Source organism: Alexandromys fortis, unplaced genomic scaffold, assembly GCF_014885135.2.
Source record: "Alexandromys fortis isolate MF-2015 unplaced genomic scaffold, M_Fortis_MF-2015_v1.1 scaffold_2_1_26212458, whole genome shotgun sequence".
NCBI classification, from domain to species: domain Eukaryota; kingdom Metazoa; phylum Chordata; class Mammalia; order Rodentia; family Cricetidae; genus Alexandromys; species Alexandromys fortis.
In genome coordinates this window covers 1847319-1865836 of record NW_026067930.1, presented here as the reverse complement: position 1 = coordinate 1865836, position 18518 = coordinate 1847319, and the positions used below count along the sequence as shown (strand labels likewise).

The following is an 18518-nucleotide window of genomic DNA, read 5'->3' as shown; positions in this document are numbered from 1 at the left end:
CTGTTTATTTTTTCTCCTCATATTTTTATTAATTGTTTGGGAATTTCACATTGTGCACCCTGATCACGCTCACTTTCCAGTCCTTCCAGGTTCATAACCCATCCTTGTGGCCTGTCCACCCCCAAAAAGTCTGATTTGTGTTGCCCATATGCTCACTGGAGCATGGTCAAACTCCCAGTGGCCAGACCCTTAAACAAATCTGAGTCCTTCTTTCCCACCAGCACCCTTGCCAGCAGCCATCAGTTGTGGAGTGCTACACTCCAACATAGATATCACAATTTTTTTTTTTTTGGTTTTTTTGAGACAGGGTTTTGCTGTAGCTTTGGAGCCTGTCCTGGAATTAACTCTTGTACACCAGGTTGAACTTGAACTCACAGAGATCCACCTGCCTCTGCCTCCCGAGTGCTTGGATTAAAGGTGTGCACCACCACTGCCAGGCAGTTATCACAATTTTTAAGAGTCCTCAAATGACTCTCTGTTTAGGCTGCTACTTTGTTATATCTTTGGTTTGTTTATTATTTTATGTTTTTTGCAGGAGAGGTGTGGGTAGGGATGCCTTCTATGTTCCTTTTTCTCAGCTGTGGGTCTGTAGTCTTTGATACAATGTAAAAGTAGCTTCCTTGTCCTTTACAATCCATGGGAGCATGGATGATGGACTTGCACATGGTTTCTGATGATGGCATGGTATTGTTGTAATGGTCTGTCCTGTCTCTTTAAGAGACAAGCCACACCCACTGCCCCCCCTCCACTGAGGTAGGCTGATCTTCAGCTTCCAGCCTGAGTTTTTCCTTTTTCATCTCTCCCCTAAAGACACTTCTGCTTCTCCCCACTTCTCCCCTTCCCCCCTTTTGTTTCTCTCTGGTGTAGGAGGTTCTTCTGTCTATGCATGATTTCATTGGTCGAATAAAAAAAACTGCCTTGGCCTTTTGATAGGGCAGCACTTAGGTAGATGGAGTAGACAGAACTGAATGCCCAGAAGAAGGGCAGGTGGAGAGCTGCCATGGAGCTGCAAAGGAAAAAGGCCAAGTAACATATAAAGGTAGACCTATCAGAATTACACCTGACTTCTCAGTGGAAACAAAGAAAGCCAGAAGGTCATGGTCAAGCATTATGCAGACATTAAGAGACCACGGATGCCAGCCCAGACTACTATACCCAGCAAAACTGTTGATCATCATAGAAGGACAAAACAAGATATTCCATGAAAAATCTAGATTTCTCCAATACCTAGCCACAAACACAGCCCTACACAAAATACTAGAAGGAAAACTTTAACCCAAGGAAGATGGCTACACCAACAAAAACACAGACAATTGATGATCTCATTACAGCAAATTCCAAAGAAGAAAAAAAACCCACAAATTAACATCACCAATGATGAAAACTAAATTAACAGGAGATAGCAACCACTGGTCATTAATATCCCTTAATGTAAATGGACTCAACACACCCATAAAAAGGCACAGGCTAACAGATTGGATACGAAAACAGAATCCATCCTTCTTCTGCATACAAGAAACACACCTCAAACTCAAAGACAGACATCGTCCCAGAGTAAAAGGTTGGGAAAAAAATATACCAATCAAATGGACCTAAGAAACAAGTGGCTGTAGCTATCCTAATATCTAACAAAATAGACTTCAAGCTAAAATCAGTCAAAAGAGACAAAGAAGGACATTTCATATTAGTCACAGGAAAAATCCATCAAGAGGAAATTTCAATACTGAACATCTATGCCCCAAATATAAAGGCACCCTCATATGTGAAAGAAACACTTCTAAAGCTTAAATCATACATTAAACCCCACACAATAATAGTGGGAGACTTCAACACTCCCCTCTCACCACTGGACAGGTCAATCAGACAGAAAATGAACAGAGAAATAAGAGAACTAACTGTAGTAATGAGGTGAGCACAACGGCTTTTCATCCCGCCCGGCTCCTACATGGTTAGCTTTACATTCAAAATAACAACACACAAATTGTATTCATTTAAACACTGCCTGGCCCATTAGTTCTAGCCTCTTGTTGGCTAATTCTCACATCTTGTTTTAACCCATATTTAGTAATCTGTGTAGCACCACGAGGTGGTGGCTTACCAGGAAACATCCCAACCTGCATCCGTCTTGGGTCAGATAATCATGGAATCTGCCTGACTCTTTCTTCCTCCCAGAATTCTGTTCTGTCTACTCTGCCTATCTAAGCCATCAAAGGCCAAAACAGTCTCTTTATTTGACCAATGAAAGTAACACATAGACAGAAGAACCCACCTACATCATTTCCCCTTTTTCTGTTTAAACAAAGGCTTTCTCTTTAAAATAGTAAAATTACATATAACAAAACAGTTATCAAGCAAGAATTACAGTTACAATATTTATATTTTATCTTTTATCATAACTAAGGAAAACTACAACTATCTATCCATTCTTCAACTCCATCAAAGACTCCAGAAGGATATACTATTACCTAAGTAAACAAGAAATAAGCAACTTCCAAAACTCTAGAAATGACAGAGATATCTTGCTGGCTGGAGAGTCACCCAAAGTTCCTCTGTACTGTTGGGGCATCCATCTTTGGCCTACAGGCCCATAGTATCCAGCAGACATTTCCATGAAGCAGGAAATTTCAAAGGCAGTTCAGTCACTATCTGCTGTGTCCTGCAGAATGTCTTGCAGACTCTTTCATGAATCAGGAACCCTGAAAGATCATTTCACCTTCAGGCAAAGTCCTTATGCAACAGTCCAGGCAAGAGCAGTTTCTTGCCCAAATGGCTATCAAACTCCATAAGGAGCCACTTCAATGCCCATCTTCCTCTTGAAGTAGATTGTTGCTGCCAGGAGCAGACGTGTCTCATTGTCATGAAAAGTCCTAAGTTATTAAAACATTTAAAATGCCATATTCTATGGTTTTTGAAAGATATGAAGAATGCCTATCTGAAATATATCTATGCACATCTAGAAAATCTAACTAACATGACTATAAGCTTGACTATTATTGATGATTATCCATTAACAACCTATATTTCCTAATTATACATTACATTTTTAAATGGACTACACAATCACAGTACCTTAATCAAGGTCAGAAATATACATATACATATAACAAAATTGACCTTAAAATCCATACCAAGGCAAATGATTCATATCTATATCATACCCCCTTTAAATGTAAAAGAACATTTATAAACAATATTTGGGAATATGGACGTAGTTATTTCTCTCCAAACTTTTTCCTGCTGTATAGGGGTGCTGTTAATTAGGTCTTTCATGGTATAACCTATGTGCTAGGTTCATCTCAGTTGGCAGTTGAGTGAAGTAATTTTCTGAAGGTGTTCACAGCAACCTTTCAGGAGGGCATGCCCTATCATACCATATTGGGATAAAAGCAATCCACAGGGTCTCATCTTCTGTGAAAATAAAAGAACTTTTCCAAAGCGTCATAACCTTAGATCCAAATTTTGAAGTCAAGGTATTTTCAAAATATCTATCTTGGATTAGTTCAGCAGCACTTATAAACAAATATATTTTAGCAGCTGTTGCTCCTTCCTCAGCATTCAAACAATTCAAAGAGAGCATAATAGCATACAGTATCAAGATTCTCTGTGTATTTTCCATCTTTGTGTGGCTTTATTTTAACCTCTATTTCATTTATTTTTACTTTTATTTTTTGAGACAGGTTCTCTGTATATCTTTGTCCTGGAATAACTCTGTAGACCAGGCTGTCCTTGAACTCACAGAGGTCACTCTGTCTCTGCCTCCCAGCATTGGGATTAAAGGTGCGTGCTACCATACCTTGAATTCACAGAGGTCAATCTACCTCTGCCCCTTGAAGTCTCAGAGGTCAATTTACCTCTGCCTCCTAAGTGTTGGGATTAAAGGTGTGTACCACCACACCCAAACTACTCTCTTTCTTTTTTTATTTTTAAGGACTTTTACCTTTAGCCTGCATATATTTTTTGACACACTGTAAACCATTTAGAGGTTTTCTTCCTATTTGAATCTCTCTTTACTTGATATCTCTCTCTTTTTCTGACTAAATGAGTCTTTAAGGAGAGGATTAAAGCCGTGGCTTTGACAGCTGGATCCAGCCCATTTCTTAGCTTTCTGCAATTCCAGCCTTGTAGCTGAGGTACTGGCCAGAGCCACATTCATTGCCACAACTCTACTGTGTCTCAAGGTCCCTGCCAGCAAGCAAGCTGCAGCATTCTGCTCACAGATCACACTCAAGTACTTTGGGCTTCCTGACTGAAAGCATCAGAGTTTGCCCTGGCAGGACGACCCAGAAAACTGGCATTTTAAAATGGTTCAGCTCTTTTCCTACTATGGCTGAAAACTGAAAAGCATGCAGTCAGCTTTTCCTCAACACCATTTAAGTGTTTTGTGGCAGGACCTCTTAAAAGAGCTGCAGGGTTTTGCAGCTAAAGCTGAGTCAGGAAGCCTCTCTTAGAGGAGAGCGCTTGCTTGCCTCTAGCAAGCAGAGCAGACCCGAGAAATTGCTGCTACCAAGAACACATGCTTCACTCTATTCTTTCCCAAGCTTTCTCGGGCTTTCTGTGGATTCAGTTATCCACATCTGGGTGCCATTTGTAGTGATGAGGTGAGCAGGCTGGCTTTTCATCCCACCCAGTTCCCACATGATTAGCTTTACACTCAAAATAACAACACACAAATTGTATTCATTTAAACACTGTCTGGCCCATTAGTTCCAGCCTCTTCTTGGCTAATTCTCACATCTTGTTTTAACCCATATTTAGTAATCTGTGTTACACCACGAGGTAGTGGCTTACCAGGAAAATCCTAATCTGCGTCTGTCTCAGGTCAGAGAATCATTGCGCCTGCCTGACTCTGCTTTCTTCCTCCCAGAATTCTGTTCTGTCTACTCCACCTATCTAAGTTGCTGTCTTATCAAAGGCCAAGGCAGTCTCTTTACTTGATCAATGAAAATAACACATAGAAGACCCACCTACATCAACTAACAGAGGTTATGACTCAAATGGACTTAACAGACATCTATAGAATATTCCATCCAAACAGAAAAGAATATACCTTCTTCTCAGCACCTCATGGAACATTCTCAAAAACTGGCCACATACTCATAACAAAACAAACCTCAACAAATACAAAAAAATGGAATAGCCCAATGTACCTTATCAAATCACCATGGTATAAAAATTCTACCAAGGAACTTCTATAACTCATAAACACTTTCAGCAATGTAGCAGGATACAAGATTAACTCAAAAATATCAGTAACCCTCCTATACACAGATGATAAAAGGGCTGGGGAAGAAATTAGAGAATCAACACCTTTTACAATAGCCACAAATAGCATAAAATATCTCAGAGTAACTCTAACCAAACAAGTGGAAGACTTGTATGTCAAAAACTCTAAAGCAATCCACAGATCCAATGCAATGCCCAGCAAAATTCTTCAAAGACCTCTAAAGTCTTTGAACTTTCTTTGAAGTATTCAACTTGATTTGGAAAAGCAAAAAACAGGCTAGCCAACACAATCCTGTGCAGTAAAAGAACTTCTGGAGGCATCACAATCCCTGAATTCAAACTCTACTATAGAGTTACAGTACAGAAAACAGCCTGGTACTGCCATAAGAACAGACAGGAGGACTAGTGGAACCGAATAGAAGACCAGAATATCAATCCACACATCTTCGAACATCTGATCTTTGATAAAGAAGCAAAAAAATGTCAAATGGAAAAAAGAAAGCATATTTAACAAATGGTGCTGGCATAACTGGATATCAACATGTAGAGGAATGAAAATAGACCCATATCTATCTCCATGCACAAAACTCAAGTCCAAATGGATCAAAGACCTCAACATAAAGCCAGCCACACTGAACCTTATAGAAGAGAAAGTGGGAAGTATGCTTGAATATATTGGCACTGGGAACCACTTGCTAAATATAACCCAGCAGCACAGATACTGAGAGAAACAATTAATAAATGGGACCTCCTGAAACTGAAAAGCTTCTGTAAAGCAAAGGACACAGTCAATAAGACAAATGATAGCCTACAGAATGGGAAAAGATCTCCACTAACCCCACATCAGACAGAGGTCTGATCTCCAAAATATACAAAGAACTCAAGAAATTGGACACCAAAAGATCACATAATCCAATAAAAAATGAAATACAGACCTAAACAAAGAACTCTTAACAGAGGAATCTAAAATGACTGAAAGACACTTAAGGAAATGTTCAACATCCTTAGTCTTCAGAGAAATGCAAATCTCTGAAGATTTCCATCTTACACCTGTAAGAATGGCCAAGATCAAAAACACTGATGACAACTTATACTGGAGAGGTTGTGGGGAAAGGGGAGCACTTCTGCATTGCTGGTGGGAATACAAGCTGGCACAACACCTTTGGATGTCAGTGTGGTGATTTCTCAGAAAATTAGGAAACAACCTTCCTCAGAACCAGAAATACCACTTTTGAGTATATATCCAAAGGATGCTCAATTATGCCATAAGGACACGCTGCTCAACTATGTTCATAGCAGCTTTTTTTTTTTGTCATAGCCAGAACCTGGAAACAACCTAAATGCCCTCGATTAAAGAATGGATAAGAAAAATGTGGTACATTTACACAATGGAGTACTCCACAGCAGAAAAAAAAAATGACAGCTTGAATTTTGCAGGAAAATGGATGGAGCTAGAAAACATTATTTTGAGTGAGGTAACCCAGACACAGAAAGACAATTATCACATGTACTCACTCATTGGTTGTTTTTAAAGCAAAGAAAGCCAGCCTACAACCCACAATCCCAGAGAACTTAGACAAAAATATGGACACTAAAAGAGACTTACATAGATATAATCTACATGGGAAGTAGAAAGTAGAAAAATCAAAATCTCCTGAGTAAATTGGAAGCATGAGAACCTTGGGGGAGGATTGAAGTGGGGACAGGAGAGGCAGGGAGAGGAGCAGAGAAAAATGTAGAGCTCAATAAATATCAGATATATATATTGAGCAGGAAGGATGCTAAGCAAAGGAGATTAGATTTAGAGATCTCATTCTGAAAAGAAAACAGGGGATATAGAAACGATAGGATGGGGAAGGAAAAGCTGCTTGGTATCCTAGATCCGAAATCCACACTAGGAGCGGGGAAACAGTCTTAAATGGCATCACCCCTCAAAATACGCAGGACATTTACAAACCCCATAGACAGGACTGGGTCACATCACAGACTTACCGTGCTGGCAGAAGAGTCTAGGAAGCAACAGAGCAGGTGCTGTGGTCTGAGAACCCAAAGGCGATGCTCCGGCCATCCGCCTCATCTGCTCAAAGGTATGTCTGCGGCAGGACCCTTGGAGCCTGCACATCACCAGGCTGGGCGGTGGGACCTGAAGTCCTTCAGCATCAGAAGTCTTTAGAACCTGGTGTAGGGTGCCCAGGGTTTGTCCCAATTTCCTCCCTTCCTCTCCCACCTCTGGCCTCCCAGGCCGGGCCCCACTCACTCTGAAGAAAGCCATCTGGAGCCCAAAAGAACAAAGGACTGTGAACCTGCAGTCTGTTTACCCGGCTCCCTCCACCCCTCCCGATTTAGCCTCTGGCTCTTTTTCTTCATTGCTGCTTCAGGGCTCTGCTGTCAATTCTTTGCCCTATCCACCATTTCTGATTATCCAAATCACTTGCCTCCCCAACCGTGTGCCTCCCACCCAAACCCTCCCCCGACTTGAAGGCTCTAATCTCAACTCTGCCTCCAACTTCCTGGACCACACCAGATCTGTCAAAGTTCTATTAGGGCTCAGGAACTGCGGGCTGCCTCCTGGACCCTGAGTCTGGGACTAGATTCGGAAACCAGACCTGTCACTCACAGTGATAGAGGGGATTCTTCTCTGTCAGGTGCGTTCAGGAAGCAAAAGGAAGCCCCAGGTTCGGGAACTGGGGCAACGACTCCAAGGTAGTGGTGGGGTCACAGGAGGTAGTGGTGGGGTCACAGGAGAACCTGCCCCGCTTCACGCGGTTCGCTGTCCCTCCATCTTCTCAAGGTGCAGCCCCCCCCCCCCCCCGGCAGCCCTCGAGGAGGGAACGCAGACTTCAGCCAGCCGGTGTTCCAGCTCCTCCCCCGTGCGCCACAGTCAAGAGCAGGGCACCGACCCGGCTGTGAGGGATCCCGACAGGACGAAGGCCGCGAGGGTGTGGCGAAAGCACGGAGACATGACCTGGCTACTCCTGGCGCTCTGGGCGTCCCTGGTGTCAGTGGAGCTCGCCCAAGACTCGGAGACTAGGGAGCCAGGTAAGGAATGGACAGAGCTGGAGGGGGATGGAATGGGAGTGGGGTCCAGCCTGCGCTGCCCACCCACCAACGCACATTCTTGACCACAGCCAGAAACCTGAGCTGCTTCCAGTGCTTCAAGGTCCACAAGCCCCGCATGTGTAGGCCCAGGATGTGCCGACCAGAGGAAAAAGTCTGCCTGAGCAACGAGGTGTTAATTTACTCAAGTGAGTCCTTCCTCGGGCCTGGAAGGCTCCAGAGCCAGTGGCAAGACTGGGCCCCCACCCCACACCTGCAGCCCCAATGCCTCCTTTAGGTGCTGACCTATACTGGAAGGTGTGGTCTGGAATTTGCCCGTTCCTTTTTCTCTCCCAATTGTGTACCTGTTCGTGTGTCACTCTTTCAAGAACTCACCCTGGGACAAAGGCTCTGATGCCTTGAATTCCCAAATGAACTGGTGTGCAAAAACAGAGCCCATCAACCAGGGACAGATTTGCCAAGGCCGCCCACCCTCATGGGGACATCATGGGGTCGTGAAAACAGTGGGACCTTAGGTAAGATCAGTCTTAGAGAAGATGAAGGAACGAGAGCCAACACATTACTTTTCCATCACCATGAGAAGGCAAAAATATGAAAATGTCCAGAAACCAGAAATGATCAGACAGACCTGTGTTGAGCTCACCGTGGTGGTAGTAGCTGCACCGACCTCGATCTAGTTCCCTGGGACCATGCAGAAGCCTCAGAGCTGCCTCCTCTCTTGAGGTGAAAGTCTTGAGCCTGGCTGGCTGCAGAGTAATTCATGAAGTTTAAGCATCTCCAGGTTCCTGGCTTCCTGAGAATAATGGCTTGCGCTAAAACAAGCCCTGAAGGAGTTGTACAGCGTGTGCCTGGGTTGGGGGAAGGGTGATAAACTGTCCTTTGCAGTAGTCTCCGCAGTCACTGAAACTGCCTTGGGCTGCCTCTTCCAGCTGTGTTTCCTCCTTTGTAGTTAAATCCAGTGAAAGTCTTTGGTCCCAAGTGGGGTTTTCCCAAGGAGGGCCACAGTTTCCCCAGGGCACGGTCCCTGTTCTTATCAGCAACAGCCCTGCCCTGCAGTCTCTTTCTCTCCTTACAGCTCAGGGATTTGTGTAGTGACAATTTGGAAGCGGAGGAACTACTTCCGCACCTTTCTCCAACTTTCTCTTCCAGTCTTGAATCCTCGCCTGGGTGCCCCACCCCCCAGTTTTTTGTTCCACTGCTCTTGAGCCAAAAGGTAACCGCTGACGTTCTGTGCAGGGCGTGGGCTCAGAGGACTCCCTTTTGGGTGCTACCTGTCCTGAGAAGACCTGAGGTGCCCACTAGGGAGGTTCAGAGCCAAGGCTTCCAAGAAGGCCGCAGACTCCACACTCTCTGCTAGAGAATCCTTGGTCATCCTAAATTCTGTGCCACCAATGTACTCTTTGGCGACCAGTTCTTTTCGACTTTGCACCCTTTACTCCGCCTCCTGGGCCACCTAGGGCTGCTGAAAAGAGCCCCCACCTCTTTGCTGTACCCCAGGTTGGTGGTGACTCTGAGTAGCAGAGCTCCTATTGCTGTGTGGGCAGTGTCTGAGAAAGGACAACAGAAGGTGGCCCAGCAGGACCAGACCCAGCCATCCACTTTAGAAGCTTCTCCCCACTCTGTCTAGCCTCGGGGTTCTAGAACCACATGCAGTCTCTTTTCTTCTGCAGGAACAAGGAGCAGAACACAGATCAGCAAGGCCTGCGCTGTCACATGCCCCAACTCCAACAGTGTGTATGAGTGGGAAGTGAACAAAGAAATTTGGGCCAGGATCACCAGAGTATGCTGCTCAGGGAATCTCTGCAACAGAGTACCTGGCGCTGTGTTCAGGACCCTGCCAGGGAGGATCTTGCTGCCACTGGGTCTGGGCCTCTTCTACACCCTGTTGTGAGGAATACCCTGCAACACCCCTGCCACCCCTTGTAGTACCTCCTGTCTTCCACCTCAAGTAGCTATTGTAATGGGTTAATAAAACACGCTGCGGATCCCCTAGTGGCTGCAGGCAGCAAGCAGCGGATCCCCTGAGCAGCTAGTCCCAGGCAGGGACAGTGCGTGAGATCACGAGGAGGGAAAGATAGATAGGCATGTCATAAGCTGCAGGTTTCCAAAGACGGCTGGTCCTGGGCAGGGAGTCATACAGGCAGGAGAGAGATAGAAACTTGGATAGGCACACCATACAGAGTGAGGATGGACATTTATTTAGTGGGTTATGGAGGGGAAAGGAAGAAAGGGAGACTAGCAGAGAGAGAGAGAGAGACAGAGAGAGAGAGAAGGGAGAAACAAAAGCTGCCTCTTTGAGAGGGAGACAGAAAAGGAAAGAACTCAGGCTGCAAGCAGGAAAAAAATCTCCCTGCCTCAGCAGACAGGGGTGGGAATGGGCGTGGCTTGCCTCTTAAAGAGACAGAACAGACCATTACAGTCCCATCTCTTTTATAATAAAAAGGTGGGAGGTTAGGCACCACAGGTTAAAGAAATTAGGGTGGTAGACTCTGTCTCCCCCACTCTCTGCCTCTCTGCTCTTCTCCCCTTCTCCCTTCCCCCTCCATAACCCACTAAATAAATATCCAATCTCACTCTGCCTGGTGTGCCTATCCATCTCTCACCCACCCCTGGGGACCAGCCTTCAGAGATCTGCGGCATGCGCCTCATGGTTCCCTGCCCAGGACCATGGTTCCCTACCCAGGACCAGCTGCCTTCGGAGACCTGTGGCATGGGAACTGCACCGTCCCTGCCTGGGACTGGCTGCTCTGGGGCCCACTGCCTGCTCCCACTCTGGGACCTGTGACGTGGTCTCATGGCCTTCTGCCAGCTGCAGCCACTCAGGATCCACAGCATTTTACTTTTACCATTAGAGCTATCCCATCTCCATCCATTCCAGGACTTGTAAGGTGATGCTCAGACCCTCAGTTGGAAGGGAGGACACCAAACCCTTTCTCCATACCCAGAAGCCTGCTCCTAGCTGACATCTTGGCTCAGAGAAGTGGAAAGCCCTGATGCTCCTCATAGAGACAGACAAATGAATATTTCCAAAGCAGGGCACTGGCTTCTTTGAGAAAGCTCCTGACCCTTGGCACACTGTCCAAGCTCTGTGAGTGGCAGAACAGACCTGGTGAAGCCAGGGGTTCAGCCACATCTGCCCCTGGTCCACCTTCCCTCATAGCAGCTCACTTGACTGATGGAGTCCAGGCTGAGAAATGCTATGGGACTCTGTTCATGCACTGGGACTGCTGTGTCTCACTCCTCAGAGACAGTAACCTCTCAGTGCCCCACAGCTCACCTCTTCCTTGTCCCATCGCCCCAGACACCTGTTCCATTTCCAGCTCTCAGCACAGGCTGCTATGGATAGAGCAGGCAAGATCTGGATGGATACACCCAGTCAGGAATCAGCCACACCGAACACGGAACTGGCCTCAAAGCATGTGGCCCAGCATAGGGTGGGCACACAATCCAAGCTCAGACCTGGGGTCCTAAGAGAGCACACTGGCCACTCTATGAGGAGGGGATGGGGACAGAGTCAGGAGTGCCACAAGGACAGCAGAGAATGCCAGGGTGGTCTCAGAACATGTCTGGTTGGAGCTTCACCATAGGAAGTGAGGTCTGGTGGACATGATTTGGCAGCTGGCCTTGGAAGGGTTCCTGGGTAAGGCCACAGGCAAGGAGCACAGGGAGGGACTAGGAGACTGATGGGCAGCTTAAGGCCAGCCAGGCTGAGTGGATTCTACAGGGCCTGAAGAGGCTGTCTAAGAGAACAAGGAGACTGCTGTGACAGGTGTATTACCCTCATCTTGCTATGACCACATTGCTTTGGCTCACGGTTCCAGTCCACCGTGAGGGAGAAGGCATGGGCGGAACGCCACTCTTGGCAGTGGAATCATGTTATGAGGCTGTTGACATCATGCTTTACTAGAAAACTGAGCGTAAAGTTGGAACCAGGGTCCAGGTGTGACCTCCAGGAGTCCACCCCTACCACCTGCTTCTACCAACTAGACCCCCTTTCCTGAAGGTTCCACGGCCTCCCAGAATAGTGCCACCAGCTGGCGAACAAGGTTTGAAACTGACCCTGAAGGGGATGTTTCAGATTCAGACCCTAACAGCAAGTGAGCCTGGGGGTGGGGGTGGTACCTTGCCCCCACACCCCCACTTCTGCCCACTCTGGTCCTCACACACCTGCCTCCCTCACCCTGCTCTTCATGCTCCTCCACCCGACTCTTAGCTGAGGTGGCAGGGAGGATAACATACCCTCCACCAGGGACCCTACAGCCTCTTCCTAACCAACACCTTGACCCAGTGACTGACATGGCCCCCAGCCCCTTGGTGGGCCTGGATAACCCTGAGTCTGGTATCTCTGTTCCCAGGATCGCTGACTAAAGCAAGACCTTCTCTTGCTTTTAGGACTTTTTTTTTAAGCCGCCATGGGTTTTCACACTGAGTTTTAACCCCACTTGCTCCCCACACTGGCCAAGCAGTGAGTCATGTCTACTGCTTAGTGGTCCAGGGTGGCAATCCTGGAAGTGTTAGGGCTTCGAGAGCCTCTGGGTCTCCAGACCTGGGACATCCTGGCTTGTGCTAAGGGAACAGGTACTGAGAAAACCATCTCGCCATGGCAGGGTAGTCTCCTGTAAAAATTGTGTGTAAGTACCACCTGGGTATTGTGCTGGTGATGCCCATGTTTGAGGGTGACAAGGCCTTTCTCAACCCAGATATCCTTGACCCAAGCACCAAGGTGCCAGACAATCAACAGTCCCCGAAAGTCAAACGGAGACAGATGCTTTCTAATCCATCCCCTCACAGCTGTGACAATGGAGGATGTGGACACACCAGTGAGCAAAAAGAAAGCAGACATCTCCAAGGAAAGAGCAGGCAAAACTCACTCCCACCCTGGGAGAGGAACCAAAGAAGACACTGTGAGGTGCCTTGTTTGGGGGCTTTTCATAAGAGTTATAGTTAGGACTACGCAAAGATTAGGATTTTATGGAGAGGTTAATCATGCAGACATGGCATAGGCCAACCAATGGCAGGGCTCGTGGGCTCTGTGCATGCCTCCTGGTCCAGCCTGGAGATAATTTTCATACTGCTTGCCCAACTGGGTGTGTTCACACAGGAAATCCCCCTTCTGTCCTACCTTAGCCGCACTCACGTTGACTCTTGCGTCAGTCACACCAAGCTTGACAGACGTTGACAATCACAGAACTTGTGGGTAATGCTGGTCCCCGACATTGGCTTTTGTTTGCTGATCATTGACATGTTTACAAAACCAGATTGTGGTTTTACCATAGGCCTTTTTTTCCTTTACTGCCTATAGACAGCTAACTCCTTATCTCTGGGTGAATCTCAGGCCACTAGGGAAGCTTTCCCACCCAACCTCTGTATCAGTTACTCTATACCTTTAGAGTTGGGGCCTAAGTTCCTCTTTTGGAACTTGGGCTTCAGTCTTTAAGTCTTTCAGTATCCTTTAAGCTGGAAACCAGAAACTTACAGAATAAGTGAATTTTTCAGTTAACGATGGGTCTATGTGTAGATAGCTCAGTCTGTAAAGTACTTTCTCTATATGCAGGAGGACCTAAGTCTGATCCTCAGAGCCACGAAAAATGCTGGGTATGGCAGCATGTGTGTATAATCCCAGCACAGAGATAGGCGGATGCTGGGGCTCGATGGCCAGTCAGTCTTGCCTAGCAGTGAGCTCCAGGCAAACGAGAATCCATCTCAAAAGAAATGGATGGCCACTCAAAAGTGATCACAGAAGGTATAGTCACAGGCTTGTGAACTGTCTCCCCTACAGCTGCTCTCCCAAGTATTACTGGCCTCCCACAATCCCATCACTGTCCCAGTCTCTCTTAGACCCTAGACACTTTCCTGTTACCTGGACCAGAGCCGTGTGGCTTTCATGGGCTGCAGTCCAGCCTGGCTATGAGCACCCAACATGGCACGGCAGGACTATGCAGACATCCAGGCAGGTAGCTCATTCCCTTAGCTGGACATGCAGAGGCCTGAAGAACAGGCAGCTGGGCCGGCCACCTAGGCGGTGGGATTGAAGGTGTGTGCTACCACTGCCTGGCCTCTATGGCTAACTAGTGGCTTAGCACTGCACTCTGATCTTCAGGCAAGCTTTATTTGTTAGATCACAAGCAAATTATCACTACAAGGCTGTATCTGCCTTTTTCGTTACTGACTTCCAGTAATTAATTCCCAGTAATTTCCAGTAAGGCTGGGGGGTGGTAAAAGTGTCATCGAGGAGGAGACTAGCGAAGAGAGACGGGATCGGGCCACTTTGAATGAAAGCAGTGAACTGAAAGCTAAAGCCAAGATTTCTTTTCACACCTGCGCACAGTGAGGGCCTGAGGGACCCACCTGACCAGTTTGTTCTGTTGACCTTGAACTTGATGAAACAAACTGTCCTCAGGATCCTCAATACTTGGCCGCACTCCTCCCGGGCTGGGCGGGGTACCCTGCTGACTCCAATCACTCACGGCTCAGGTGGAATTAGGAGCCACAACTCAGGGGGAAGCCACGATGGGGTCTGTTATGAGGAGGGCCCAGTGCTGGTCCCAGGTGCTGTGTGACCCAGCTGTCCCTCCTGCCAGGCCCCAGGGGGTGCAGTTAAAGAACTAAGAGAGCCTCTGGGCACCTTCTGTCCTCTACAGGGGCCCAGTCAGGTTGGGGAAGGGAGTTGACTTGTGGTACATTAACCCAACAGAACACATGCAAACGGCATGAAGGGGAGGGTGGGAGTGGGGGATGGGAAGTAGGAGGAGTGTGGGGGAGGGGTTTTCATAGGAAAAAAGCAGGTTGGAGGTGTGGCCTGTTGGAGGTGTGGCCTGACCACACATATCATAAAAGGGCCTGGGTGGTCAGCCCAGAGCAAACTGAAGGCATGTCAGGGTTCTCATTACCACAGACTCCAAACCCAGCTAGTCAGGCTAGGCTGTGCCTCCAATTCATTAAACCAGGGCCAGTAGGATGGTCCCATCCTCCTGAGTCCTCCACAGCCTGTTGCATTGCCTGGGGGCGCTTCTGCACACCTGGTGGCTAGTCCAGGTAAGAGACCACTTTGAAATGTGACTAGTCCTATGGTGTTCCAATGATGTTGTGCCAATGGATACGTGGACACCCCAACACAATGATGCTGAGCCTTTCTGCACCCGACCCCAACAAGTGCTTTGAGGGTGCTGGCTGGTGCTGTGGACAGTGACAGCGGCAGCCCTCTTGACTGAGGGCTATCTGTCCTGTGGCTGCCAGCAACCCTGTTTTCCTTTGGTTTTGAAGGAAGGCTGGAGGGCAGGGCCACGCGGTTCCTGTTGGCATCTCTTCTGCTGTGGTCCCACCACCTTATTTTGCCCGGCCACCCTCTGGGTACCAACTTTTGCCTTTCTCCAGCAAGGAGGCTGCTCTCCCTAGGCATTGGGATGCCTGGGTGTGAAAGCTGGTGCACGCCAGCTTCATCCAATCCATTCTTCCGTTCCCAGGACCTGCAGCAGCAAAGTCCTCAGAAGGACCTGCCAGGCTGCTCGGCTCTGGGGCCTTGGACACTCTGAGCTCCTGTCTCCCCACAGCAGCTGGTGTTCCTGCAGAGCCCCAGGCCCCTTTTGTTCACAAGACACGCTTCTTAGAGCTTGCATTGGTATTAGGATCCTTCCACAGCCCTGACCTTTCCTTCTGCCACCAGCCAAGTAAGCGCCTTGTCTCACTGTGGACCAAACTTCCTGGAAACACAGCACGCCCACTTGACCACAGGCTGGCAGGAACGTTAGTGATTGTAGAGAGGGTTGAGTCTTGCCGGTCCAGGGCCTAATTACAAATTTTCTTGGGCTTTTGGGCCCTTTGATAGCCATTTATTATTGACCTCTGTATGTGACCCGGCATCTTTATGACAATCAGGGAAATTCTTTGAAATGTATGAACAAACCAACCCAGAGGCTAAATACCTCATCAGATCCTGTCTGAGGCCAAAACCTAAGATTTCCCCAGCTTTGCTTTAACTTTACCTGCTCAGTGTGTCCACCAATGTATCTAAAGAGTCTTGATTTATGGTTTTATTGTTTTGTTATTATTTTTTTAAAAAAAAGAACCCTCTATGGAACTATTACCACATTGAACATGGGATTTGGAGTAACTGGAAGCTGTGGTCATACATATTTAGTTCCAGAATAAACTATCTTATCTCCATTGAGGTGAGAGCTGCCCTTTGGTACGGATATCATGGAGGACAGAAATCAAACATGAACAAGTTCCCCTGGCCAGAGGGGAGACAGAATACAGCATTCCACTGACCAAACAGCCGCATCAGATGCCTGCAGAGAACAGCTGCATGGCCAGGAGCTGAGCAGTCCCTGGGGCCAGGGTCTGGGCTCCTCCCTGTCCCCTCTCTGCCCAGCCCTCCCCAGTGTCATCTCTTGTAGAGAAGGCTGAAGCTGTCTTACTGCAATATAAAGCAAAGATTAATCTCAGGCAGGGGTCTCTATTAAGTCCTAGCACCCATCCCCAAGTTTGTGAAATAGGGTCACATGTGAAGGACCCAAAGCATCCTGCAGTCCTCAAGGGGGCAAATGGCTGCCACTCCCACAGCTCAGAGTTTATTTGGGTCAGGACAGGTATGCCTGTAGTCTCATAATCCTGCTGCCCACAGGAACGCACAGAAATCATTGATTTCTGTACTCCATGATATCAAAGGGCAGCTCTCACCTCAAAGGAGATAAGATAGTTTATCCTGGAACCAAATATGGGTGACCATGGCCCCAGAGCACAGCTTCCAGTTACCCCAAATACCATGTATTTGGGCCAGGCACTAAGGTCTGGGAAGGCTGGGGTTCCAGAGCCCTGTGGTGGACATGAGGGGACAGCTGGCCATTCTCAATAAGACTCAAAGAGGGCACAGCTGACCTCACTGAGAAAAACCTTTCTCCCCTGGAACCCTGCACTGCCCCATCAGGTCATCCGGGCTACTTCAACCTGAAGAAATTATTTCTTCTTGGTGCCACCTCCACACATGCTCTGATTGGCCAGAGCCTTCTTCTAATGTGGTCTGAGGTGCTGAGCCATGTCCTCACACAGTAAGCAGGCAGTAGGGCCGACAAGGGTCTGCAGGGCGTGTGAGGGGCCACAGGCACCTCAGGCAGTCCCACTGTCTTATGGGGGGAAATGCTACCCCCAAGACCAGACTTGCCTATGTGAGCTTGCCATGATCTGGGCATTCTCCCTTCCTGGGCTACCAGGCAGGTCAAAGACCCAAGTGCCTAAAGCTGAGTCCATAACACCAGAGACGTTGGTCCTGGCTGCATGCATCCCACTTTCACTGAAGTTAGAGGACCCGCGAGGCAGTGTGCATGCTGTGTCGCTGCTCACCTTCCCTCTGCACTGAGAGACCCTACCCCAGCAATGCCTCGCCAGGTTTGAGGTCAGCACGCCGCACACAGGAGGGGCTGAGTGGGGGTCTGGATTCCTCCAACACTGCCGAGTGTCACTGACCAGACAGACACAGGGTGCCTTTTCCCTGAGTCTTGACTTGAAACCCTACCATCCTTGATGATGCTGGTCGGTGCTACACCTCTTCCCAGTGTGTCACTTGCTCCGTGTCCCTCAAGGTGTCTTTTCTTAATTTTAGTAAGACACCCATAGCAAAACATAGCACCTGAGCCATTTTCAAGTGTCTAGTTCAGAGGCATGAAGCCACTGGCGCTGCTAGGCAAGCAAAGTCCTACTAACTTCCTCCAGGGCTCTCCCACCCTTGGCAACCACAGGCTAGGCCCGCCTATGACCGGAATCACACAGGGCTGTCTTTTTGCGCCTCGTCATCATGTCCTCTAGGTCCGTCCCATTCCATGTGGCCTATTTGCCTTCCTTCTTATGACTGCACAGCATCCCTTTCGTGTTTTGTCTCTGTTTTGTGTTGTCATGACAAAATGCCCGAGGCTGGGGCTCTGAGAAGAGAGGAGGCTTATCTAGCTCACAGTTCTTCAGGTTCAGGAGCAAGGCAGCTGCGTCTGCTTAACACTGGCAGATGGGATTCAGGAGAGGTAAGGAAGAGTCAGTCCTCTGAAAACCCAACCAAACCTTCCTAGCCAGGCGGTGGTGGCACACGTCTTTAATCCCAGCACTCAGGTGGATCTCTGTGAGTTCGAGGCTAACCTGGTCTACAGAGTTTCAGGACAAACTCCAAAGCCACAGAGAAACCCTGTCTCAAAAAAAAAAAAAAAAAAAAAAAAAAAAAAAAAAAAAAAAAAAAAAAAAAAAAAAAAAAAAAA

At 47.7% G+C, this 18518-nt stretch overlaps 1 protein-coding gene across 4 annotated transcripts; it reads left to right on the top strand.

Annotated features, from left to right (window-relative positions):
* Positions 1–7458: 7458 nt before the first annotated feature.
* Positions 7459–10853, top strand: Ly6l (lymphocyte antigen 6 family member L). 4 transcript variants are annotated; one of them, XM_050145179.1, is made up of 4 exons: positions 7459–7868; positions 8105–8262; positions 8352–8468; positions 9951–10853. In XM_050145179.1, exons 2-4 carry the CDS (start codon positions 8184–8186, stop codon positions 10169–10171), a joined length of 417 nt encoding a protein of 138 aa, XP_050001136.1. In that variant the 5' UTR covers positions 7459–7868; positions 8105–8183; the 3' UTR covers positions 10172–10853. The 4 variants fall into 4 exon arrangements, with proteins under 4 accessions (XP_050001136.1, XP_050001135.1, XP_050001133.1 ...); XM_050145178.1 differs by having other exon boundaries at positions 8084–8262; XM_050145176.1 differs by having other exon boundaries at positions 8041–8262.
* The last annotated feature ends 7665 nt before the right edge of the window (positions 10854–18518 follow it).

Bases quoted from the DNA above. Each gene is read 5' to 3' on its own strand.
- Ly6l (XM_050145179.1), top strand. From the start codon at position 8,184: ATGACCTGGCTACTCCTGGCGCTCTGGGCGTCCCTGGTGTCAGTGGAG. The intron at 8,263-8,351 runs GTAAGGAATGGA...TCTTGACCACAG, and splicing joins CTCGGAGACTAGGGAGCCAG to CCAGAAACCTGAGCTGCTTC. The intron at 8,469-9,950 runs GTGAGTCCTTCC...TTTCTTCTGCAG, and splicing joins CGAGGTGTTAATTTACTCAA to GAACAAGGAGCAGAACACAG.